Here is a 21722-nt window from a genome sequence, read left to right as displayed (position 1 = left end):
ATATATTTTCTAAGGTATGCTTCTGGAAAGAAATGGGAGAGAAGAACCACCTTACTTACATTTAATCCCATTGGTTGGTTTCATCTTTGGATCAATTCTAATCGACCACAGTGACCACCTGTACCCAATGCCTTGAGAAAGACTGGCAAGTCCGAGCTGAACCAACAGCGTAATTCCTATGTGTCGACACAACCCTGATCTTACTAAGCTTCTCATTTCACATATGATGCAACAAGAGCAGAAAACCCTTTAAAAACTGCTCAGCATCACAGAGATTTAGACCTCAACCCTCCTAGAATACTTTCTACTGGATCAAACTACTTCTCTATTTCAGTTCTTTTAAGTAGTCACTATTACACACCAAACTAGTCTCCCAACAAGCATCTTCCCGTCAAGCCACTTCATTTCTTTATCTGAGAACCTGAAATCTGGCCAGCCCTTGGAGATACAGCTGATTCTAGGTCTGGGGCACAAAATGTATCAGAGGAGCTTGGAAATCAAAGACTCCTGGACCATGTCAGAAGTCTCTGGAGCATATCTGAAAGTTACCGACTTTGGCCAAAGATTAAACAATTTGAGCATCAAATAGAATAATAACTTCAATGATGTTATTTAAACATCAATAAGTTTAAAACCATCAGTTCAAGATAATAAACAAAAGAAAAATTAAAACCAAAAACTTACAGGTCACCTTTGGAGGAGTCTAAAGAACTGTTATTCTAAAAATCTGATGATAAAGGGGAAAATAAATCACACATTTATCCAGTCTTCCTTTGTGACCAAATAGTCATAAAAGAAATAAGTTAATTAAGGTAAAGTCCTTCTTTATAGAAATTTTCAGCTCATAAGTGCAGAAGAATAGTTAAAATATCACCATTTAAAAATGTCTCCTGATGTCACACAGTAGTAAATTCAAAATGTTTTTGTAGCACTTTTATTCCAAAACTTGAAAAAGCATCCTAATATAACTACTAGTTAACTGTAAATATAAAGGACAGAGAAATATATTAAATGACTATAATAGGATACTTCTATACAACCTGACTTCTTCAACAATACACACACACACACACACACACACACACACACACACCAGAAGCAGGGGAGAGACAAATAATATCTATCTAGGGTTAGTTATAGTTTCCTATGATCTGTAATAAAGGTACTGTTAACAGCTATACCATTTAGGTCATTTAGTGGTAAAGTTAAATAAAGAATGGTGTTCAAACTAAAATTAACATAGTAGAAAGAGAATCCTAAACCTACAGTCTAGTTTTTATTTTTTCAAACTGCAAGTAACAGCCTATTCATGGGTTGTGAAATAATCTTTAAAAATAATAAAAAGGTACTTTTTAAAAACTGGAATGGAATGAAAAGGAATGGAATCGAATTAGTATAGACAGTACATTGCTTATGGTAAGTTTAAGTATTGCTTCATGAAATTTGAGCTTTCTACATACACGTGTATTGGGTAGAAATGTAAAATATATTTTTTACTGGAGCATATGACACAGAAACATTTTTGCTATATTTTACAAAATATGAAGAATACTAAGAGGGGAAACAGACAAGGTATTTGAAAGGCCACTGAAGCTTTCAGCATTTTAAGTTGATTTATAACTTATCTGTTTAAAACTAAACTGTCCTCTATCTACAGCAACTTCCTTTGCATTTCAAACATTCCAAAAGACCATTTTGCAGACATATTGAGAAGAAAACCCATAATCTCTGAATGTAATACTCTTTTTTTTAATCTGAAGATAATACTCTAAGTTGTAATATATCACAACTCTAACAATTCTGGCATCATGAGAATGATATAGAGAAAAAAAAACAATTTTTGGTAAAAATAAGTATAACATTTCTCTCAATTCCCTTAGCTTTCTATAATCTTACCAATAATTATCTCTCTTTCATTTGAACTGGATTAGCTAAAATTTTATTTTGGTAGGCATCACAGTCAGGACAAATTTTTAGAATATCTGATGACAGCTGGGTAAAAAAAAAGGAGATTTATCTATGAGTATTTTTTGCTATAGTGATTTTATTTACCCTTGTAATATATGTTTTATTTTTAATTCAGAGAGTCCTGCTGATTTACAGTCAACTTGTTATCCACTGAACCCAGGATCTATTTTTTCCTCTTTACCCATCTTTGTCTTTTTGCTGTAAAGTTTATTTGCCTGGCCAGAATATAAAATCCCTTTTTTCCTTACTGAACTTCATTTTATTTTTTACTTTGAAATCATAATCTAAGTTCCAAAATATAATTTGCTACTACTCTTTTCATTTAGTCCATAGGAAAATACAATGAACAAAGTACTCATTTAATATCTAGCGATGTTCATGCATAGGATAGGAACACTCAGAAAACAACCATAACAGTACATTGTCAGAAGCAATGCAGACACAACACTAAAATCACTAAGTACTATTTTTAAAAGAAATTGCCAATCTGATAGGTTAAAATCGTATGTTAATGTGCACCCTTTGATACTTATGAAGTTGAATAACTCCCCATACATTTGTCTACTAAATGAATTTTATCTTCTACCACCTTTGCCCAGCACCAATAATAGTACCTGCTACATAGCAGGCATTCAATAATTATGTGTTCAGTGAAGTAATGTATCTATTAGGCTTTTCTAATTTTTGTTTTCGTGTGTGTGTGTGTGTGTGTGTGTGTGTGTGTGTGTTTAAGGGGAGGAGAGGAAGATATCAACCCTTTGTATCATTTGGACCAAATATTTAAGCCTTTCGAAATAAAATTTGGACTATGCTTCCCCAATCAGTTACAGAAAGCAAACAGAACATAACTTATCTTTTTAAAAACCTGATTCAGGATAATCACTTACTATAATAGGAATAGCAATTCAACCTTATTTGATTCATCATTTTTCTATAAAAAAAATTGTCAGGTACTGTAAGTTTCAATTGATATATTAAAATACTTAGGAGTTGAAGTATTTTTTAAAATACAGCTTAACAGTATTAGATAATACGTAATAAAATGTAACTTCCCACATCTCTGAAATCTCCAATAACTACAAGGTGAGAATTCTGTGCGAGGCAAAATAAGGACTGTAATCACTTCAATATAAAGAGAACTGAATTCCACAGTGCGGAAAGACATGTTGCTAAAAAACAAAACAAAAAAAAAAACCTTACTCAAATATTTTATCTTGAATCTTGATTAAATATGGCTTGATAGTTAAAGGCTGTGATTCTCTTAAGGGAATAGAGTCCAATAAACTAAAGGCTTTCACAAATCTATACTTTATGGAAAGCACACAAAGCCATTCTGTCCACAACAGGATGGCTCTCCCTTGCATCCTCCCATTCAGCTTTCAGAGGCAGAACAAGCAGAAATCCCATTTTCTGGGTGGTTTACTGTCATTGAGACAGCCTACTGATCAATGACACTTGTCCCAGTAAGCAACAGACCCATCCAGGCCCAGGCCAACACGATGCTGCATTTTCTCCCAGAACATGTCCACCCTGCAAAGCCAGAGGTGTGGCTCAGGTTGTAAGGCTTCCTATATATTTCTACAATTCTCTTTTCTATATACATTGGAATATTTTATTTGTAATATATATATTTTAGCCTACTAAATATAACAAATAAATCTTACATTTAATTCTAATGTAATATTCTAATACGTTTCATAGTCTAACATTTAATCCTAGTAAAATAGTCTCTTCTCCAAAACAAAAAAACAAAAAAAAGTAAAGACTCATTTCAGCCAATGAGGTTGCATGACACCTAGTGACACTGTACCCACACTGAAGGTAACACAGTTGGCAACTGAGACACTCGGATCAAACATTTGGGGAGGAGTTTTCTTACTGGCAAGTATTCCCCTTCCCACGGTGTTCTTGTGAGCACTATTTTCCCCATCGCTCTGCCAGGGCTTCAACCAGCAAGAATTTCTTGGCAGTTAACTCACAATTTCCATCCCCAAAGGAAACTGAGAGAACCAAAGGCAACAACCAGCTACTTGAGCATTTGAAGGTTGTTGTCTACCACAGAGCCATTCAACTGACTCAGTTTCCATGTTACTAAATGTAAGAGAAAGCCCCAAATCATTTCAAGCTACCAACTAATGATTCTGTGTTCTGGACACAAACCCTATAACTATATCTATCTTCAGGTTTAAGGGTTGGCAATAAAATATCCCAATTTCTACACAAGTCTCTCTTCACAAAAACGAGTTCGTTTCTGGTTTGCAAAGAATTTTACTATTTGTTCCTTAGTGTTTTGGTGAGTTCTATGATAAAAATGAACGAACAAAGAACAAAATGATATGTCTCAAAGGTTTAATACATAGCATTTATAAATATTGTACATTTTTAATTGCCTTCTTCCACACATTACCTCTTTTGATCTGTACAGCAACACCATGTGAGGTAAACAGGAGAAAGTTGTATCTCACAGCTGAAGAAGTCCAGCTCACAAACTGGACGTTGTGCCCAATGTCATACAAGTAGAAAATAACCAAAACCTAAAACACAAGTTTTCTGTCTCTCTCATTACACCACACTGACTCTAAGTTGCAAGTTTGAACTCAATCTTTCCACAAAAGTAATATTATACATGGTGGTCTGGAGTCTAGACTAACCCACAGATACTTTTAACTCATTAAGTCTGAGTTATCAAAAAGTGGCCCTAATACTCTCTGCCTAAAAATGGACTTCTATGGGGCGACCCTAACTTACCTGGATGAGACCATTTCCTTAGTAATAAATACACCATGTACTAGAGAGAAAAGATCCCTATTTGGATGGGCATTGGCCAGTCTCCCCAATGCCCTACCTCTGAGGAAGCCGCTGTACCTCAGAGCAGGAATGCATTGCAGAATCGCTGACACATCTCTTTCCTTCTTTCTGGCCCCAGTGGCCAGTTTCTCCTCACCGGTGAAGACATAAGAACACAGTGGAGCTAAAGAAATACTAGGTGCGTTCTGGGATTCTGGAGGTATCACTCTCAATCTCTAGTAGAAGCAATTTGTTTTGTATAGATTAGATCTCTATAAAAAGTACCGATAGCTGAAACGGTGAATGAGTTTCACTTCTTGTCCCAGTCTAACCTATGCGCACTTGGATGGGAGTGATTCAGAGACTGCAACAGGGAGCAGAGGGGAGAAGAGTGGATGGGCACGGCACTTAGGCATGATTATTCAGGAGCTGTCTTCCTTATTGTGTATCCAATTTGAATAATGAAATCAGAAAGAAGTGACTGTTATTTTTAGATGTATTCATTTTGTTGTTCAAAATGTAGGGAATGAAGAGGAAAACAGGACTACATCATTGCAATTTTTGCCTCTCATTTCCAAAAGGTATCTTCTCCTACTTACTAGGCACACACTCTAATTCTTCAAATGACAGCCATGAAAACCAGAAAAGCTGCCATAACTGGTTTGGCTCAGTGGATAGAGCGTCGGCCTGCAGACTGAAAGGTCCCAGGTTTGATTCCGGTCAAGGGCATATACTTTGGTTGTGGGCACATCTTCAGTAGCAGGTATGCAGGAGGCAACTGATGGATGATTCTCTCTCATCGATGTTTCTAACTCTCTATCCCTCTCTCTGTAAAAAATCAATAAAAATAAAAAATAAAAACACCACAAAAGCTGTTCCCAAAAGCTGTTCCCTACAGACCAGCTGTAAAAGAAAAGATGGGAATCCCATGTCCTGACCAAGCAAACACCTCTTCCTCCTTCCTTTTCTCTGGATTATGGAATAGGAAACACTGACTAATAAGGTATCAGGGATTTCATACATTCTAAGCATTTCTCACTCCTTATGTCTCCCCAAAATATGAACCAGGTGTCCTGTATGCGAAGACAGTGTGACAGTGTGGCTTCTGAGCCTGGCTGAGCATCAGAATCACATGGGATGTTTAAAAATAAAACAAAGAGGTTCCACCTGACACAGAGGTGGGAGAGAGGAATCCGTAATTTCATATCATTCCACAGAAAATGCTGATGACCAGTTAAGGTCAAGACAGCACAGAGGAAAGGACCCTGGATAGTCCGTACTTAGCAGCCAGGCCTCCCGCACGGTTCCCAAACCTCTGGGAAGCCTTCCAGAACACCCTTTACGCCCACAGCCAGGTTACACGCCTCCCCACACACATCCTCACCCATGCATTCCCACAGCATCCTGGATGGCATCCACCTTAGGCAATTGGAGCTCTTAATGATTGGCTCTCCATTGCATCTTTTAAGTCTAGAAAACCATTACTTAACAATCCAAACTAAAAACCATGACAGGTGCGTAAGGTGAATTTATTAAGAAAAACATATATATCATTACGTTGAATATATATTTAATAAAGCACTTACTTCCACAATCATCTTTAATATCTATAGTAGCAAGTGGCATATCTACCAGAGAATCCATAGCATTGGCTTCAAAGTCTTCTGACGTCTTCTTTTTCCCTGGCATATTTTCACACTCACTGGAATTTGCTTCTTCTTTAGCATATCACAAAAGAGAAAAATATGTCAGTTAATTTAACTAACTTATATGCTAAGGTAAAACAACTCAACTAACTAAATCAATAAGAATTAACAGTAATACAGTAAACTCCCAAAGAAAGTCTACTGCTGATCTAAAAACTTATCTTCGGGGTAAAGAACTAAGCGTCCAAAGGCTATCACAGTTCATGAGGTCAGCGGGAGCCAGCTGGCACTGGACTCTGCCCCTCCACAGCTGACAGATTCCAACAGGAAGTGTATTTAAATTCTATGTAAATGCTGGGCAGAGAAGGGGAGGGTTGGCGTTATGAAGATACAGGCTACTGTGTTTTAACCAATGGCAGAGGGGTGCCTGGAGGAAACAAAGTCACTGTTTCTTTTTTGAAATAACACTAAAACTTGAAAAGTTTTGTTCAGTGAAAATGGGGTATAATTTCAATACCCCAGCCACAAGGGACCAGTTCTACTGAGAAATGAACAGTGGGGACTCAAAATTTTGCAAACATGTGGAGGAAGGGGCAACTTGCTTTCTGTTAATTGGCAAATGTTCCCGGGGGGCCTCGTTTATGTTCGGGGGTATTATGTTGTAGGTGACCATGTGGACCAGAGTCTCTGCTGAGGTTATAAAGTTCAGAAAAGAGGGTTGATAAAGTCTTGACTTTTGATTTGCATCTCTTGGATAATTATCTCAATAAAGCCCACTGGAACTAAAAAAAGAAATTTTAACATGTTAAGAAATAATACCACTTGTATCCAAATATATTATAAAACTACTTATATTAATATTATGTGTCCAGAGTCTACATTTTTATAAATGCATTTTTGTTAAACAACTTTAATAAATTTCCGAAGAACTGTATTCAAATAAGGGTAAGATGAAGACTTAGTTAATCACTAATCCTCAAGATCATTTATAGCTATATTTTCTTAATTCTAAACCTATACTTTTTCACATACTTTTAGAAAACAAACCAACAAGGTTTTATCAGTCTTTTCCATGTTTACTTTTTAACAACTATAACTATGTATTCTCATTTGTATAAGTTCTGACCTTTATTTTTGCTTCAATAAAGACTTTTAAATCTTTCCCCTCCATTATTATATTAACATTGGAAATTCAGTAAAAAAAATATGTGACTCTCAATATGCTTTCCTGGAAATTCAATGATTAAAAAGCATTGTCTTGCTCTGTCCCAGTAGCTCAGTTAGAGCATCATCCAAATACCCCAGGATTGCAGGTTCCATCTCCTTTCAAAGAACATACAACAATCAGCCAATGACTGCATAAATAAGTGGAATAACAAATCAATATTTCTCTCTTACACACACTCTCTCCCTCTCTCTAAATTCAATAAATAAATAAAACACTTTAACATGTTTATTGATTTCAGAGAGGAAGAGAGAAAAGATAGAAATATCAATGATGAGAGATAATTATTGGTCAGCTACTCCTGCACACCTCCACTGGGGATTTAGTCCTCAACCCAGGCATACCCAGTAGGGGGTGTGCAAGAGGCAGCTGATCGATGATTCTCTCTCATCGATGTTTCTAACTATCCCTCTCCCTTCCTCTCTGTAAAAAATTAATAAAAATATATTTTAAAACACTGAAGCATAATATGACTTGCTCAACATCATTCTCCATCCTTTTCCCACTGATTTTTAGAGAGAGTGGAAGGGAGAAGGAGAGACAGAGAAACATCGAAGTGTGAGAGTCACAATGACTGGTTGCCTCCTGCAGGAGCCCGACCAGGGTCAGGGCCAGGGATCAAGCCTGCAACCAAGATATGTGCAGACCAGAACTGAACATGGGAACCTTCAGTCCACAGGCCATGCTCTATCCACTGAGTCAAATCAGCTCGGGTCATTCTCCATCTTTTTAAATAAAGCATATATATAAATATATATGTGTATATATGTGTATATATGTGTGTGTATGCAATCTTATGTCAAAATAAACAAGCCTAGAATGTGAAAAATAAACTTTGTTTTATTAAATTACAGAATACTTGAAACCATTTTGTAGATATGAATTATTAATTCAGGAAAAAGACCATACCACTTCCAACTAACTCTGGTCATTTATAGAGCAATTTTTCTCAACCTAGAAACCTTCCTCCAATTCTCTAAGCTTTAGTGTTAGGCAAAGGCTGGCAGATATGACTTAAACACATCCATCATAACTGCACTTTCTTTTACAGAAGGTGTAAATATTTTGCTTTTGGAAAACTGTCTTAAAATAGCTGACCCTTAAGTAAAGCACTTAAACCATAAATTGATTGTTCTGAGTACTTAAAATGTGTCCTAGCCATATTTAAAATAAAATTCCATCTTTTGTACAAGTCCAAATGAAAGCAATGTTTCTAAGTGCACTAATAACACAAAGATGGGGTCAAATGGGCAAACTACTACTACTACCCTGTTTCCCCGAAAATAAGACAGTGTCTTATTATTAATTTTTTCTCCCAAAGTTGCACTAGGTCTTATTTTCAGGGGATGTCTTATCTTTCCATGCGCTAGGTCTTGTTTTCGGAGGATGTCTTATTTTCGGGGAAACACGGTACTAAGAGCAGCGAATATGGAGCCTGCACTATATGCCAAGCACAGCCAGAAGCACTTGACAGACAGTAACTCCTTTCAGCCACACAGCCATACTATCAGGGAGGTACTATTATTTCACTGGTTTTTTACAGACTAGCCAATTAAGTAACTTGCCCAAGGTTACAGCCAGGTCTGGGGCTGGAATTTAAGTCCAGTCATTCTGCTGCCAAACCTGCTCCTTCCAGCAACGTGTACCACTGCCTCTTAATAGACACAGTTTATAGCGCTGTAAATGGAAATGATCCTTTCAGAAAGCAGTCTGGCAACAGGTCAGGAGCCATGAAAATGTTCTTCTTGCTGCTAAATCTGGGTATCTATCATATACAGTATGCTGCCATAGATTCCCCACAGCTTGTTTAAACAAAAAAGAAAAAGTGGAACCGCTGAAGTGCCTAATAGGGATATGGTTACACCAAGCGTACTCACGCTAATGACAACAAGAATAATGGCTATGAAGACTGCAACAACCAAAAATAAAAAAATAAAAAAGTTGATACCAAATACTTGCTTTTTAAAAAGCAAATATAATCCTATGATTACAATTATGTAAGAAAAGGGTAAAGGATATAAATATCTAAATGATGACATAGTTGCCTTCAATGTATTTGTATTTTCCCACTTTCTGCTATTCAAATGTTTTTAAATAGAATTAATATTAATTTTGTAAGAGAGCAATGTATACACTTAAAATGCATTATAAAACCATACACTAATATTCAAGTACATGTGCACTTCAGAAAATGAGTTCATCATAGGCCAATTGGGAGTGGGCGGAGGACAGAGAGTTTGCTCTTTGTCACACAAATGCAAGCTTCTTATTTGGGTAATAGAGCATGACTTTATTAAGCAAGTCTTCTATTCATTCTACTCGACAGACCATATTTGGTATATCCCCCAAGAACCAAAGAAAGGGGTCCAAGCCATCCATGATAGTCCTGGCTTAGCTAGTAAAAATATAACATCTTTCATCTGGATCAAGGCTGAGAACTATGTGACAATCAACAAGTCACTTGACCTCCACGCTTCGGTTTCTTCATCCTAAAAGTAAAAGCACAATCCAACATCTAGAGAGAAATGGACGAAAGAAGACAATACTATCTGGAGAGAAATGGAAGTTAACAGTGACCTCCAAAAAACATCTTACACTTTAATATGAGTATGGAAAAGCCCAGATAAGCCATCTCAAAAACTCAAACTCTCTGCACACACCCACAAGGCCTTAATCCTTTCATGCCCACTGACAACTGTAAACATAAGCACTACTCACACCGTTCACAGCTATTATAGAATACAATTAACATTGCAATGCTTTTTATCTCTCTGCTCGCCTTTGCAAAGAGCTCACAGAAACAGCACCTTTTCTCTCTAATTGGGAGCTCTGGGCACCAAGTCCAATTCACAGAGCATGCACAGCTGGACATGGATTCTGGGTCCCACCCCAGATCTGGCGCCTGTCTAAAAAGGCCCTTTTCAAACCCTTAGGGCACAATCCTCCTCCACACTCTGCGGTCAGGGCTTTCACGTTAGTGATATGGGATAAAAGGGTGCTTCTCTGAGTGTTGTGTGTGTTTGTTGCTCAGACACCGGAGGGTGTGTGTTGCCATGAAGTCGGTAGGTATACTAGGCTCGCAAGGTCAGACGGGAAACGCCACGGAAACTTGGGGTGGTCCCAGCGCCCCCATCGCACCCACGGGGCATGCACTGAGGCGCTTGGCCACGAACAGCACCCATCACGCCGCGGGCCGGCGGCTCGGGGCTGAGCGGGAGGGAGCGGAGAGTGCGCGCGGGGCGGGCGCGGGGTTGAGCGCGCGCTCCAAGCTCCGTGTTCGGGGCGCGGGGCGACGCGGCCTTCCCCGAGGCCGAGCGCTGCGCGGGGCCCGCGCCCCCAGGCTCCGATCGGCCCCCCTCGGCCGCGGGGCAGCCCGGCTCACCCGCTCCGGGGCGCTCCATGGTGCCGGCGCTCGCGGGCCGAGCGTCCCTGCAGGCGGCGGCCGGGCGCAGCGGCCCGGGGCTGGGCGCGCGGCGGGGGCGGAGGCGGGGCGGAGCTCCGGGGGGCGGGGCGCGGGACCGGGGGCCGCAGGGGGCGGCCTGAGCTCCGGCCGCGGCGAGCCGGCCTGCCTGGGCCCCGAGCCCCGCGAGCCGCAGGCCCCGCAGGAGATGCATGCCCGCGCCGGCGCCCGGAAGGAGCGGAAGGGGCCCCCCCGACGCACCCGCGGTATCCGGGTTCGGGTGCGCGGGTTGGGAGAGGCTGGGCCTCGGCTCGCCCCACCTCTTCACCCCCCGCCTCCCGGAGCAGCCCGGCCGGCCCCCTGCAGCCCTGCGCTGCCCTCAGCCCTTTCCCGCGGCCCGGCCTTTCCCGTCCCACGCCTGGAGGGATGACATTGGGAGACCCGGCTGAAAGCATTTCCTGGCCTAGGGGTCTCCTGAGGATCCCTGGGTTTAGTTTTGCAAAGAGCTTCCAAAACACAGATCTCTGATCACAAACTATTGGGGAAGAGCAAGCTGTATAGGAACCGATGCCTTGACCCTCTGTCGTGTCCGATATTTTATTTTGCCTTTTTTTTTTTTAAAGCCAAGTTGTGCAAAGTATCTAATTTTTTAACAGTGGTTTATGCCTACAGATTAAATGGGAACTGGCCACACGGGTTACTGCAGGTTAAAGCACTGGTGTGAGTAAAATGGAAAATAATTGTTTGAAAATTATTTTGACCTTCGTACAGAATTTTGAGTTTTTTAAGTGCAATGAAACCATGCACTGAGAAAATTAGGTACATCTCTCAACAAATTCACCTAGCGTTTTTTTCAAATAACGTTTGGCTTATTTTGAATGTATCCTAAAATGGAAGAAACGACCTCAGTTCAATAGATCATACAAATTAAGTCATAAAGCTTGTTATTCTCGTATTAAAAATAATTCTAGCAAGTTGAGTATTGGGTTTGCACACCTAAAGCAATTATGGGCTGATTAGAAAGATACATATCATAGGTTCCTGTCCCAATTATGCCCCAGCTGTCTAGACTTAGTGGGACAAACGCAGATAACTAGGAGTCAGCAATAACGGCCTATCCCCTGGTACTTCAATGTCTAGTCAGCTGAGCCGAACCAGAACACATGACACACAGAATTAGTATGCAATCACACAGGGTTTAGTTACCTATTCCTAGTGGGTCCTAGGCTCCAGCAAAGGCCACCAGGGGATGCACACTGAAGGACAGATGACAAAAACAGAGACAGGCAGGCGGCCAGAGCTGGTTCAGGCTCACACAGCAGAGCACTCAGGGGCTTGTCTCTCGGAGCGATTGGAGTCCTCCTCTTATCGGGCAGGAGTCCACAACTGAAGATGGTCCTGGGGTTATATAGACCGCCTTAAACAAGTTGTGTCCTTATCAGTGTGGGCCATACAGTTTGCCTTATGCTGGCAGCAGGGCGTTTACACTTTAAGGGCTCAGAACTTTTACATCAAGATAATGGGGTGTTCATTAATTTTGGAACTTACAGAATATTGGGGGTTTCCATACAGCAAACATTTCACACAATCATTATTTCATACATTAGAGGGGTTACATTATTATAACATTTCCCCTGATATTTAATGCCTGAGCTCCCTCCTGAGGTTGAATAAGACAGGTCTTTTTCTTAAGTTGGTCACCTACCCAATAGAGAAAGAAACATAAGTAACTGCAATAAGTAATAAACTAAAAAGTAATCCATGCTAATATTGAAGAGGATCAGAATATGCTATCCCAAAATATGCTACTTCTGGGGTTCCCAACGGTGCCTGACATCACTACTTAATCATCCCAGGCTGCCCTTGGCCCCAGTCCTGGCCTCACTGAGCTCTCCTGGTCCAGTCTCCTTTCCAGGAACTCCTCTGTCCTCTTCAGACATCAGCTGACTGGTGGTTTACCCAGCCATGGCAGGTCCCCTTAGTCCTCAGTGACAGTCTCTTGCAGATTAGAAGACCAATTCCTCCTCCATGAATTACATTGAGCTTTAAGGGTTAGGGCAAGGGTTGGTGATGTCACAGATTATCGGGACTTCTGAGAGCAATAAAATTCATTGGGATAGCATGTTCCTTTACACACAACAGCACTTTTTCTCCCCAAAAGACAATATACACTGCCAAGGTAATTGGATTGAAAGTTTTAAAAAAGGAAATTCAGCTGAGGACATTTTAAGGATCTTATTGAAAGGAGCTCCAAGGAACTGAACAAAATGAAAGACTTTCCTAGGCAGTAGGAAGCAGGAGCAAAGAAGTTATGCTAGGCAAAAAAGCAGATTGGTTATGGCAAGGTCGTTTTTCTCTAGGAGATGGTGGAGGTCTACCAGGTAGATTGACTGGCTTAAGAGTCCATGTCTGGGAGCAACTTCATTGTGGACCTGTTGTCTTGTTTTTAGCAGAAGGGCTCGGGTTCATAGGCTTCAAATCCAATATCCCTTACCTTTACCTTCAGGGCCTGTTGCTAAATTGGCTCATTCATTCTGCCACTCTTCATTTTCTATGGAGAGTTCTCTCAAGTCCCACATTTCTCGCTTGTGATGGGTTCTGTCCATATGCATATCTACCAAAGAGCTGATGCTTGTTCTAGGAAGTGCCAGTGACAAAGCTAAAACAATTTAGTAAAGAGTTTATTGAACTGCATCCAGCACAGTCATTGGTAAACTTAAGAAGGGGTGGTGAAGGATCAAAGAAAACAGACGAGAGAATATAGCTGGGGCTAGGAGGGACACTGTTGTTAGATGGAGAGACAGTGCCACAGCCCGTAAGCCGTGTTTTATAGTCAGAGCCCATGGGGCAAAGCAAGGGTGTGGCCAAGATGTTTATAATGTCCTCCTGAGTTTTGAATCTACTTAATTACATGTACCTGAGAACTCTATCAAGCTTTGTTTTGGCAGTACTTGCTGCACCTCCCACAGCCCACATCACTCAGCCACCTGGGACCACAGGTTCAAGTGTACAACCATAGCCTTTGGCTATAATTGTGCTGGGAGGGCTTTGCCCTCCAAGCGAAACCTGCATGTGGCTTTGCCAGGAGAGGACCGTGCCTTCTCATTAGTCAGAGGCTTGAAACTGCCCAAATGCTGTAGTCGATCTCCACAGTTTGTGTTCTTTGTTCAAGAAAAAACAGTCCATGGATTGGGTAAGTACAGAGTTTCAGAAGCAGTGGAGAATGCTTCCTGATGAATTTTGGGCAAGAGGGAGTTTTATAGAACTTTAGAAGAGACAACAGTAACAGGACATGATTTGCTGGAGGTCAAGTATTTCCATATAAGGTCCTATTTTCTAGGATAAGGTAAATTCTCTAAAACTGAGTTGGAGGATTGTGATTGGTGTTAGGTTTCCTTGAGGCATTTCCCATAAATGCAAGCTGACTTAGCTTTAGATTTGTGACTTGGGCTGGGCCACTAGAGTGTCCGCCACTTTGTTAAATGAATTAACTTTATCAAAGGTTCTTTGGTCCTCCCATTGAACTACAGCTGTAACTGGTTATTAAGGAAGATGAAGTCACACAGTTCTATTTGACAAGGTCAAATATCGGTAGAAAGCCAAGCCGGACCCTTGATGACTCAAGGTGACTCAGGATGTTATAAATTTCTAACACAATTCTCAGACTGGTTTGTCTGCTGCCATTTTACCAAATCTTTATAATTCACCTTGGATTTCAACTTGGCATTAGAAAACCTCCAGAGATGCCAAAACCAGTTTGGCTCAATGGAAAAAGCGTCGGCCTGCGGACTGAAAGGTCCCAGGTTCGATTCCGGTCAAGGGCATGTACCTTGGTTGCAGGCACATACCCAGTAGGGGGTGTGCAAGAGGCAGCTGATGGATGATTCTCTCTCATCGATGTTTCTAACTCTCTATCCCTCTCTCTTCCTCTCTGTAAAAAAATCAATAAAATACCTATATTTTAAAAAAAGAAAACCTCCAGAGAGTTTGACCTTAACTTGTGGGTTTCACTTAATGCTCCTAGTGGCAAATAGCTTTGATTCTGATTGTTTCCAATGTAACAATAAAAGGAAACGGTTGTTTACCTGTCTAGATTTTCCTCTTGGTTCTAAGATTTGTGCTTTACCCACCCACTTAGCTCCTTATTAAAAAAAGTCCTTTACTTGATTTTCAATAGCATGGATGGACCTGCAAAGCATTATACTAAGCGAAATAAGTCAGAGAAAGATAAATATCACATGATCTCACCCATTTGTGGAATATAATGAACAACATAAAGTGATGAACAAAAACAGATCCAGAGACAGAGAAGCATTGATCAGACCGTCAAAACTCAGAAGAAAGGCAGGGGAGGGAAGGAGGGAAGAGAGAGAGATCAACCAAAGGATTTGTATTCATGCAGATGAGCATAATCAATGGACACAAACACTAGGGGGAGGAGAGCACAAGCGGGAGGTAACGGGGGGGGGGATAAGGACACATATGTAATACTTTAATCAATAAAGAAAAAAAAGTACTTTAGTTGAAATGTTTGTTTTTTTATCGCCCTTGCTTTTATTAATTCCTTGGGGTTGGCAGTGGGAGAAAAATACAGGGAAGTGCAGAAGTGGGCTCCCTTTATCTGTGTGTTTATGTTCATCTGAAGGTCTCAGCCCCAGACTTATCCTTAGGTACAACATGTGTCTTCATTCACCTTTCTTTCCCCTCCATGGAGTTTTCTGTAGCCATCTGAATTCCCACAGTAGGCAACCACAAAAAGTATTGCCTTCTTTTCCTTCCTTAAGGACTTGAGAGACTTTCACCACATATATTACAGACAAGGTGACCTACTGGCCTAGTTTGCCTGGAACCGTTAAGTTTTAGCACTGAAAGTCCCATGACCCGAGAAACCCCCTCAGGCCCTGGCAAGCAGAGATGATTATTATCCTAATAAGGATCGAGAGAAATAAGATTGTATCCAAAGGGTAAAGAGTTCTATGGACTTAGAGATCCAGGAAAGGCAGGTTAGATAATATCTGAGACTATCTGTGAAAACTAGTGGATTAAGAGAGCTGGAGCATAGGGGTAACACATTCCAGGTTTGGGGAGGCAGGACCATGCAAGTAAATGCAAAAAACAGTCTGACTGGTTCAGGTGGCAAAGGACTGAAAGATAAGGCTGGAAAATTAGCTTGGGACCAGGTTATGGAGTCTCGACTCACAGGTTGAGAACCACTAACAGGGTCGCCTAAGACCATCAGAAAACACATATTTCCATTACAATTCATAACAGTAGCAAAATTACAGTTATGAAGTAGCAATGAAAATAATTTTGTGGTTGGGGGTCACCACAACATGCGGAACTGTATTAAAGGGCCACGGCATTAGAAAGGTTGAGAACCATTGTTATATATATAGACAGTCGTAAATGCCAGGCAAAGCAATTGGACTTTATCACATGAGAACTGGTATTTGTTAAGGAATTCTGACCTTGGAACTAACATGGTGCAGGATGGCTTTAGAAAGACACATCTCTCAGGTCTGTACAGGATTCGTTGAAGAGGGCAGAGTCGAAGGTCCGAGTGTCGTTAGTTCACTATACTGTAGTAATCCAAGTGTGAGGGGCAGAAAGCTGAACTAATTATGTTGGCCTAGCAATAAAAGTGATAGATTTAAGTGATTTCAAGACAGCTGTTGGTGGAACTTAGCAATTGATAATGTGTAGAAAAAGAAAATGGGTTGGCTACACCAAGACATAAGAAGAGACATCAGAAGTGAAGTGAATTGGGTGCTCCTAGAGCAATTCAGAATGAAGAGAATGCGAAGTAAGAGGATAGAGAAGTAGACACGGGTTGAGAGAGGAAGAAGCAGAAATTGAGTGCTGGGTAATAGGACCCTTCCCTGATCTCTCAGACAAGTCAATAATTAAATTCAACAATCTTAAGTGTGATTGATTTTATTAACAGAAAGGACAGGGGAGGAGGTGAGGGGGGGGGGGGGTTGCTATGATTGTAAGCACCTAAGGATTGCAGAAATCTTAGAGAAAGGGCCATCAGAATTTGAGCCAGTTTTGCTAGGTATTGAGGGGCAGGAGCAGCATTTAAATGGATTCCATTTAAATTCCCAGGGGAAAGAATTAGTAAAGAGAGAGGCACAGTGAGAGGGAAAAACGGATTGAGTAATACCAGGGGTCAGAACAAGAAAAAGGCATTGATCTCTTTGGAGAGACAGGAAGGAAGCAAGTTAGAATAGATGGATCCTGATAAGCAGTCCCATGGGTTCTTCTTTAAGAGAGCTACTTTCTAAAGGTGGCAGTTTTCTTGATGAAAATAGGTAGTGAAGTCATAGTCTTGGTAATTTCAAAGTTTAATAGATGAACAAGCAGTCATTGAAATGAAACATTTGGATGAGGTCACCTAGGGAGCGTGCAATGAGATAGAAAATAGGGCAACTGTGAATGGAACACTTTTACCACCTTTGTGATAGCAATCTGAATTTTATTTTTATGCATTTCATAGCTGCCTGAACTAATACATACTTACTATATTTCTTCCATTCTGGATAAGCCTGAAAAATAATTACTATAACAACATTTTCATCAGAAATGTGATTCTTTTTCTTCAAACAAAAAGGGATCATTAACTTTTTATGAGGTATATGCTAGTTTGTGTCATTACTCAAAAGATAATGATGTTCTTATATTGTTTTTGGATAATCTCTGTTTTTATAAACTAAAGTAGTTAAGTGCTCATGACCACATTTTGGGCAAATGCCAAATTGGAAGATTAGGCTAAGAGCTCTAATTAGGCTTCCTGAATTTGATTAGTACTGGAGATTAGTTTTGCATTTGAGAGTTTATCTGACAAGATTTGTAAGCTTGAAATCATATGTTTTCTTGGTTATTTTCTGTATCCTATACATCATGTAAACCACCATTATGCTTTCAAATAGACCATTATACATTATTGACTTGTTGTTACTCTCTAGTAAGATTTTCTAAATACTGAAAGTTTAAGAGCTATGTCAAATTCCATTTACTATGTCATCAGGACTGTATATTATTTGTTGGTTTCATTGTCCTTTAAAAAAAATTTTTTTAATTGATTTCAGAGAGGAATGAAGAGAGCGATAAAAACATCAATAATGAAAGAGAATCATCTGATCAGCTGCCTCCTGCACACCTCACACTGGGGATGGAGCCTGAAACCCGGGCATGTGCCCTGAACAGGAATTGAACTGTGACCTCCTGGTTCATAGGTCCATGCTCAACCACTGAGCCATGCCAGCCGGGCAGTTTCATTGTCCTTTTGATGTGCTAGAAAGAATTGACGCAGGTTATCTTTAAATTTCTCTTTGTGCATTTTAAACGTGTGTGATAATTCTTTCAGGGAGATATTCACATAGTTTATATTAATAAAGTATTAATATCTGGGTTAGTAGACTTCACATCTTTTCAAATTTAGTAATTTTGTATTTGGCTTAAGTGTTCCTTGTTTTTATTGCTATTTCAAGCAATGTCACATGAGACTTCATAGACAAGACTAACCTTATTTAGCATGCCAATCAGAGTATAATTGAGAGCTTATATTACTATATTACTATATTATGAGGTTTTCTTTGACAATATAAGACATAAAAAAATAGAACAATTTTAAAACTCCTGGAAAGAAATAGAATCGGAGTTGAAGGAAAACTGAGTCTATTTCCCTTACACAGTAAAGGATTTCTTTTCAGAGAGTCATCTATGAATGCATTTGTTACAGAAGACCAGAGAAAAACTAAGCAACATATAGAGAAATGGAGTTACATTTTATTATTATTATGCCAGTGGGCTCAGAGAAAAAAAATGTATTTCAAATTCTGAGCAACAACATGGAAGAAGTTGTCCCCTTTTATATCTTTCCCAGTTCTTTGTCTCCAAAATATGGGGTTTTCTGGTCCCCTTTGCAAGTTCTTAAAGAACCCCATCTGCTGGGGCTTTGAGTTCTCAACCAAAAATCTGGCCTGGTGCCAGCACTGATAACTTCATCAAGGGATGGTTTGTGGCCTCTCTAAAAGGTAAGTGAACAGGTCTTGCAAGGCCAGACAATTAAAGGGGCAGTGACTAGATTCAGATTGCTAGTCCCCCAAAATGTCTCTTTTTTCCCCATCACATTTACTGCCTAACACTGTGTAGTATCAATTCAAAGAATATCTTTCATTGTCTATTGGTCTAGCTAGATATATAATGAAAAATTATAACCAACAAAACTGCAAAAGTTCCATCACCATAAGTTATCAACTATCCAAGATCCTCTGATTCTTTCAATCTTTATTTCTACAGAAACTAAGCACATTTTATAAACATAATTTCTACAAGAAATAAACAATATATAATAGTTTGTGATACTTCTTATTTAATATTTTTCAAATAGCTATTGAAAATAAGTATTTATCTATAAGGTTTAATTTACATTATGTTAACATGTTTTGTTTTATTATACAACTATTATTTAAGCAGTTCTTAAATCCTGATTATTTTGGTTATGTGTTTGGCTTTTTAGTCAAATATACTTACTAATATCCTTGGATTTATTTTTCTTTCTTTTCACACACTCGTACTAGATCTCTATGCCAGTTAGACACATTCTTATAAGTAACTCTAGATGTTAGTTACATCAAACATTATAATAGCATATAGCTTGGCTGTAATAGCCATCTCTCAGTTCACCAAATTTCTCCTGACCAGCTGTATCCTGTACATTGAACTTAACAGGTCCTCTGTTGGTGTGGAACACAGGGGATGGGCCTCAACAGCCAAGACAGTTACATATTTCTCAAATTCACCAGTCAGATGTTTCATGAGTGTAGTTTTTCCAGTCCCACGTCACCATCTAATACAGGTTTGAACTGAGCTTGAGGCTCTTCTTGGGCAGCCATTGTGATGTTACTCCAGGCCTGTCTGACTGGGAGCTCTATGGTAGTCCTTCTCAGATCCTTAGCAATGCTGAAATTTTTCTACTGGCCAAATATCCATCAAGTGCTTAAAATATTGCCAAAAATTCACTGGTCTTATAAGTAGGCATCATTGTCCATAGGCAGCACAGGGAAGTGCTTAAGAGCATGGCCTCTGAAAGCCAGATTGCCATGTGTAATGAGCTTAAGAGACAGACCTCCCAGATAATGACAATTGCCTACCAAATTAAGTATGAGTTCTTCAGCTGTGAATGTAAGCTCCCCCAGCCCCCAATTCAATTCTACACACTCTTTTGTGAGAGGGAGTGGATTGTTATTATTTCCTAACACTTTTCAAATACATGAAGCAAACTAATAATTTGCTATTCCCTAAGCATCCTTGAAGACTTCCAACTGATATATTCTAAGCCTTACAGTCTAAGTTATGATGATTTACTTTACCTAAAGTCTTCTTCATTACCAGTAGAAAAAAATTCCAGTTCTTTTTTTTAATATTTATCTCACATGTCCCTTTTATCTGATTTCCTCAACCAAATGGGAATGTTCTCTATTCTGAAATTCTCCTGTGCTTTATTTTTACCTCTGTTGGGGCATTTAAAATATTCTGCCTTTGCCGAAACCATTTTTGGCTCAGTGGATAAAGCGTCAGCCTGCGGATTGGAAGGTCTCGGGTTCGATTCTGGTCAAAAGCATGTACCTTGGTTGCAGGCACATGCCCAGTAGGGGGTGTGCAGGAGGAAGCTGATGATATTTCTTTCTCATCGATGTTTCTAACTCTCTCGCTCTCCTTTCCTCTCTGTAAAAAAATCAATAAAATATATTTAAATAAAATAAAATATTCTGCCTTTTATTATAGGTAATCCTTTTGTTGTATAGTTGGTGCATTAAGGGAACCTAACATCCTGCTTAGTACTTAGGACAAACTTGATTTGATATTTTTCTGAAATAAATGATGAAATGACTGACTTATGCCTACAAACCAAGGTCTAATCTCATATAGGCTATATAAGTAAGGTGAAAAATATAGAAAACTTCCAAATAATTTAAATAATATTTTTGAATGATGATCTAGCAATTTCCTGATCAAAGCCTTTTTAAATCCTTATCCAAGGATATTTTTTTTCATTGATTTTCTTTAGAGAGAGTACAAGAGAGAGGGAAAGACAGAGAGAACTACTGAGGTGCGAGAAACACATCAATTGGTTGCCACATCGAGTGGTTGCCTCCTGCCTGTACACTGACCAGGGCCTAGGCTGGGGAGAAGCCTGCAACGAAGGTGCATGTTCTTGACCAGAATCAAACCTGGGACCTTTCAGTTTGCAGGTTGTTGCTCTATCCACTGAGCCAAACTGGCTAGGGCTACTATACTTTTAAAAAAATCAATCTTTGCCGAAACCGGTTTGGCTCTGTGGATAGAGCTTCAGCCTGTGAACTGAGGGGTCCCGGGTTTGATTCTGGTCGAGGGCATGTACCTTGGTTGTGGGCGCGTCCCCGGTGGGGGGTGTGCAGGAGGCAGCTGATCAATGTTTCTCTCTCATTGATACTTTCTATCACTCTCTCTTCCTCTCTGTAAAAGCTCAATAAAATACATTAAAAAAAAATGTTTCATCCAGTTCACTAATCCTTCCTTCAGCTTTGTCTAATATGCTGTTTACCCAGGCATTGAGTTTTGAATTTCAGGTATATTTTTTATTAATTCATGAGCTTCTATTTGGTTCTTTTTCAAATCTGCTTTCTTCTAGTCTATTGCTCGTGTTTTTAAG

At 39.7% G+C, this 21722-nt stretch overlaps 1 protein-coding gene and 1 pseudogene across 6 annotated transcripts in view; both read right to left on the bottom strand.

Moving 5' to 3' along the window:
* AKAP7 (A-kinase anchoring protein 7) overlaps positions 1–11255 on the bottom strand; it is a 78489-nt gene extending 67234 nt beyond the window's left edge. For 5 of the 6 annotated variants that reach the window (XR_006739994.1, XM_036414519.2, XM_036414522.2 and 2 more), the window contains exons 1-2: positions 11009–11255; positions 6342–6473 (exon numbers count right to left, since the gene is read on the bottom strand). Coding sequence is in view for 5 of the 6 variants with exons in the window: in XM_036414519.2 (XP_036270412.1) it covers positions 6342–6473; positions 11009–11240 (364 nt within the window). In the remaining variant the exon portion in view is untranslated. The remainder of the gene's footprint in view (positions 1–6341; positions 6474–11008) is intronic. The other variant, XM_036414520.2, reaches the window with a different exon arrangement.
* Positions 11256–19575: 8320 nt separating this feature from the next.
* Positions 19576–19938, bottom strand: LOC118705480 (annotated as a pseudogene).
* Positions 19939–21722: the final 1784 nt, after the last annotated feature.

Source organism: Pipistrellus kuhlii, unplaced genomic scaffold, assembly GCF_014108245.1.
Source record: "Pipistrellus kuhlii isolate mPipKuh1 unplaced genomic scaffold, mPipKuh1.p scaffold_m20_p_5, whole genome shotgun sequence".
Classification (NCBI taxonomy): domain Eukaryota; kingdom Metazoa; phylum Chordata; class Mammalia; order Chiroptera; family Vespertilionidae; genus Pipistrellus; species Pipistrellus kuhlii.
Note: the sequence above shows the minus strand (reverse complement) of the source record. Positions and strands in the feature narration are given on the sequence as shown.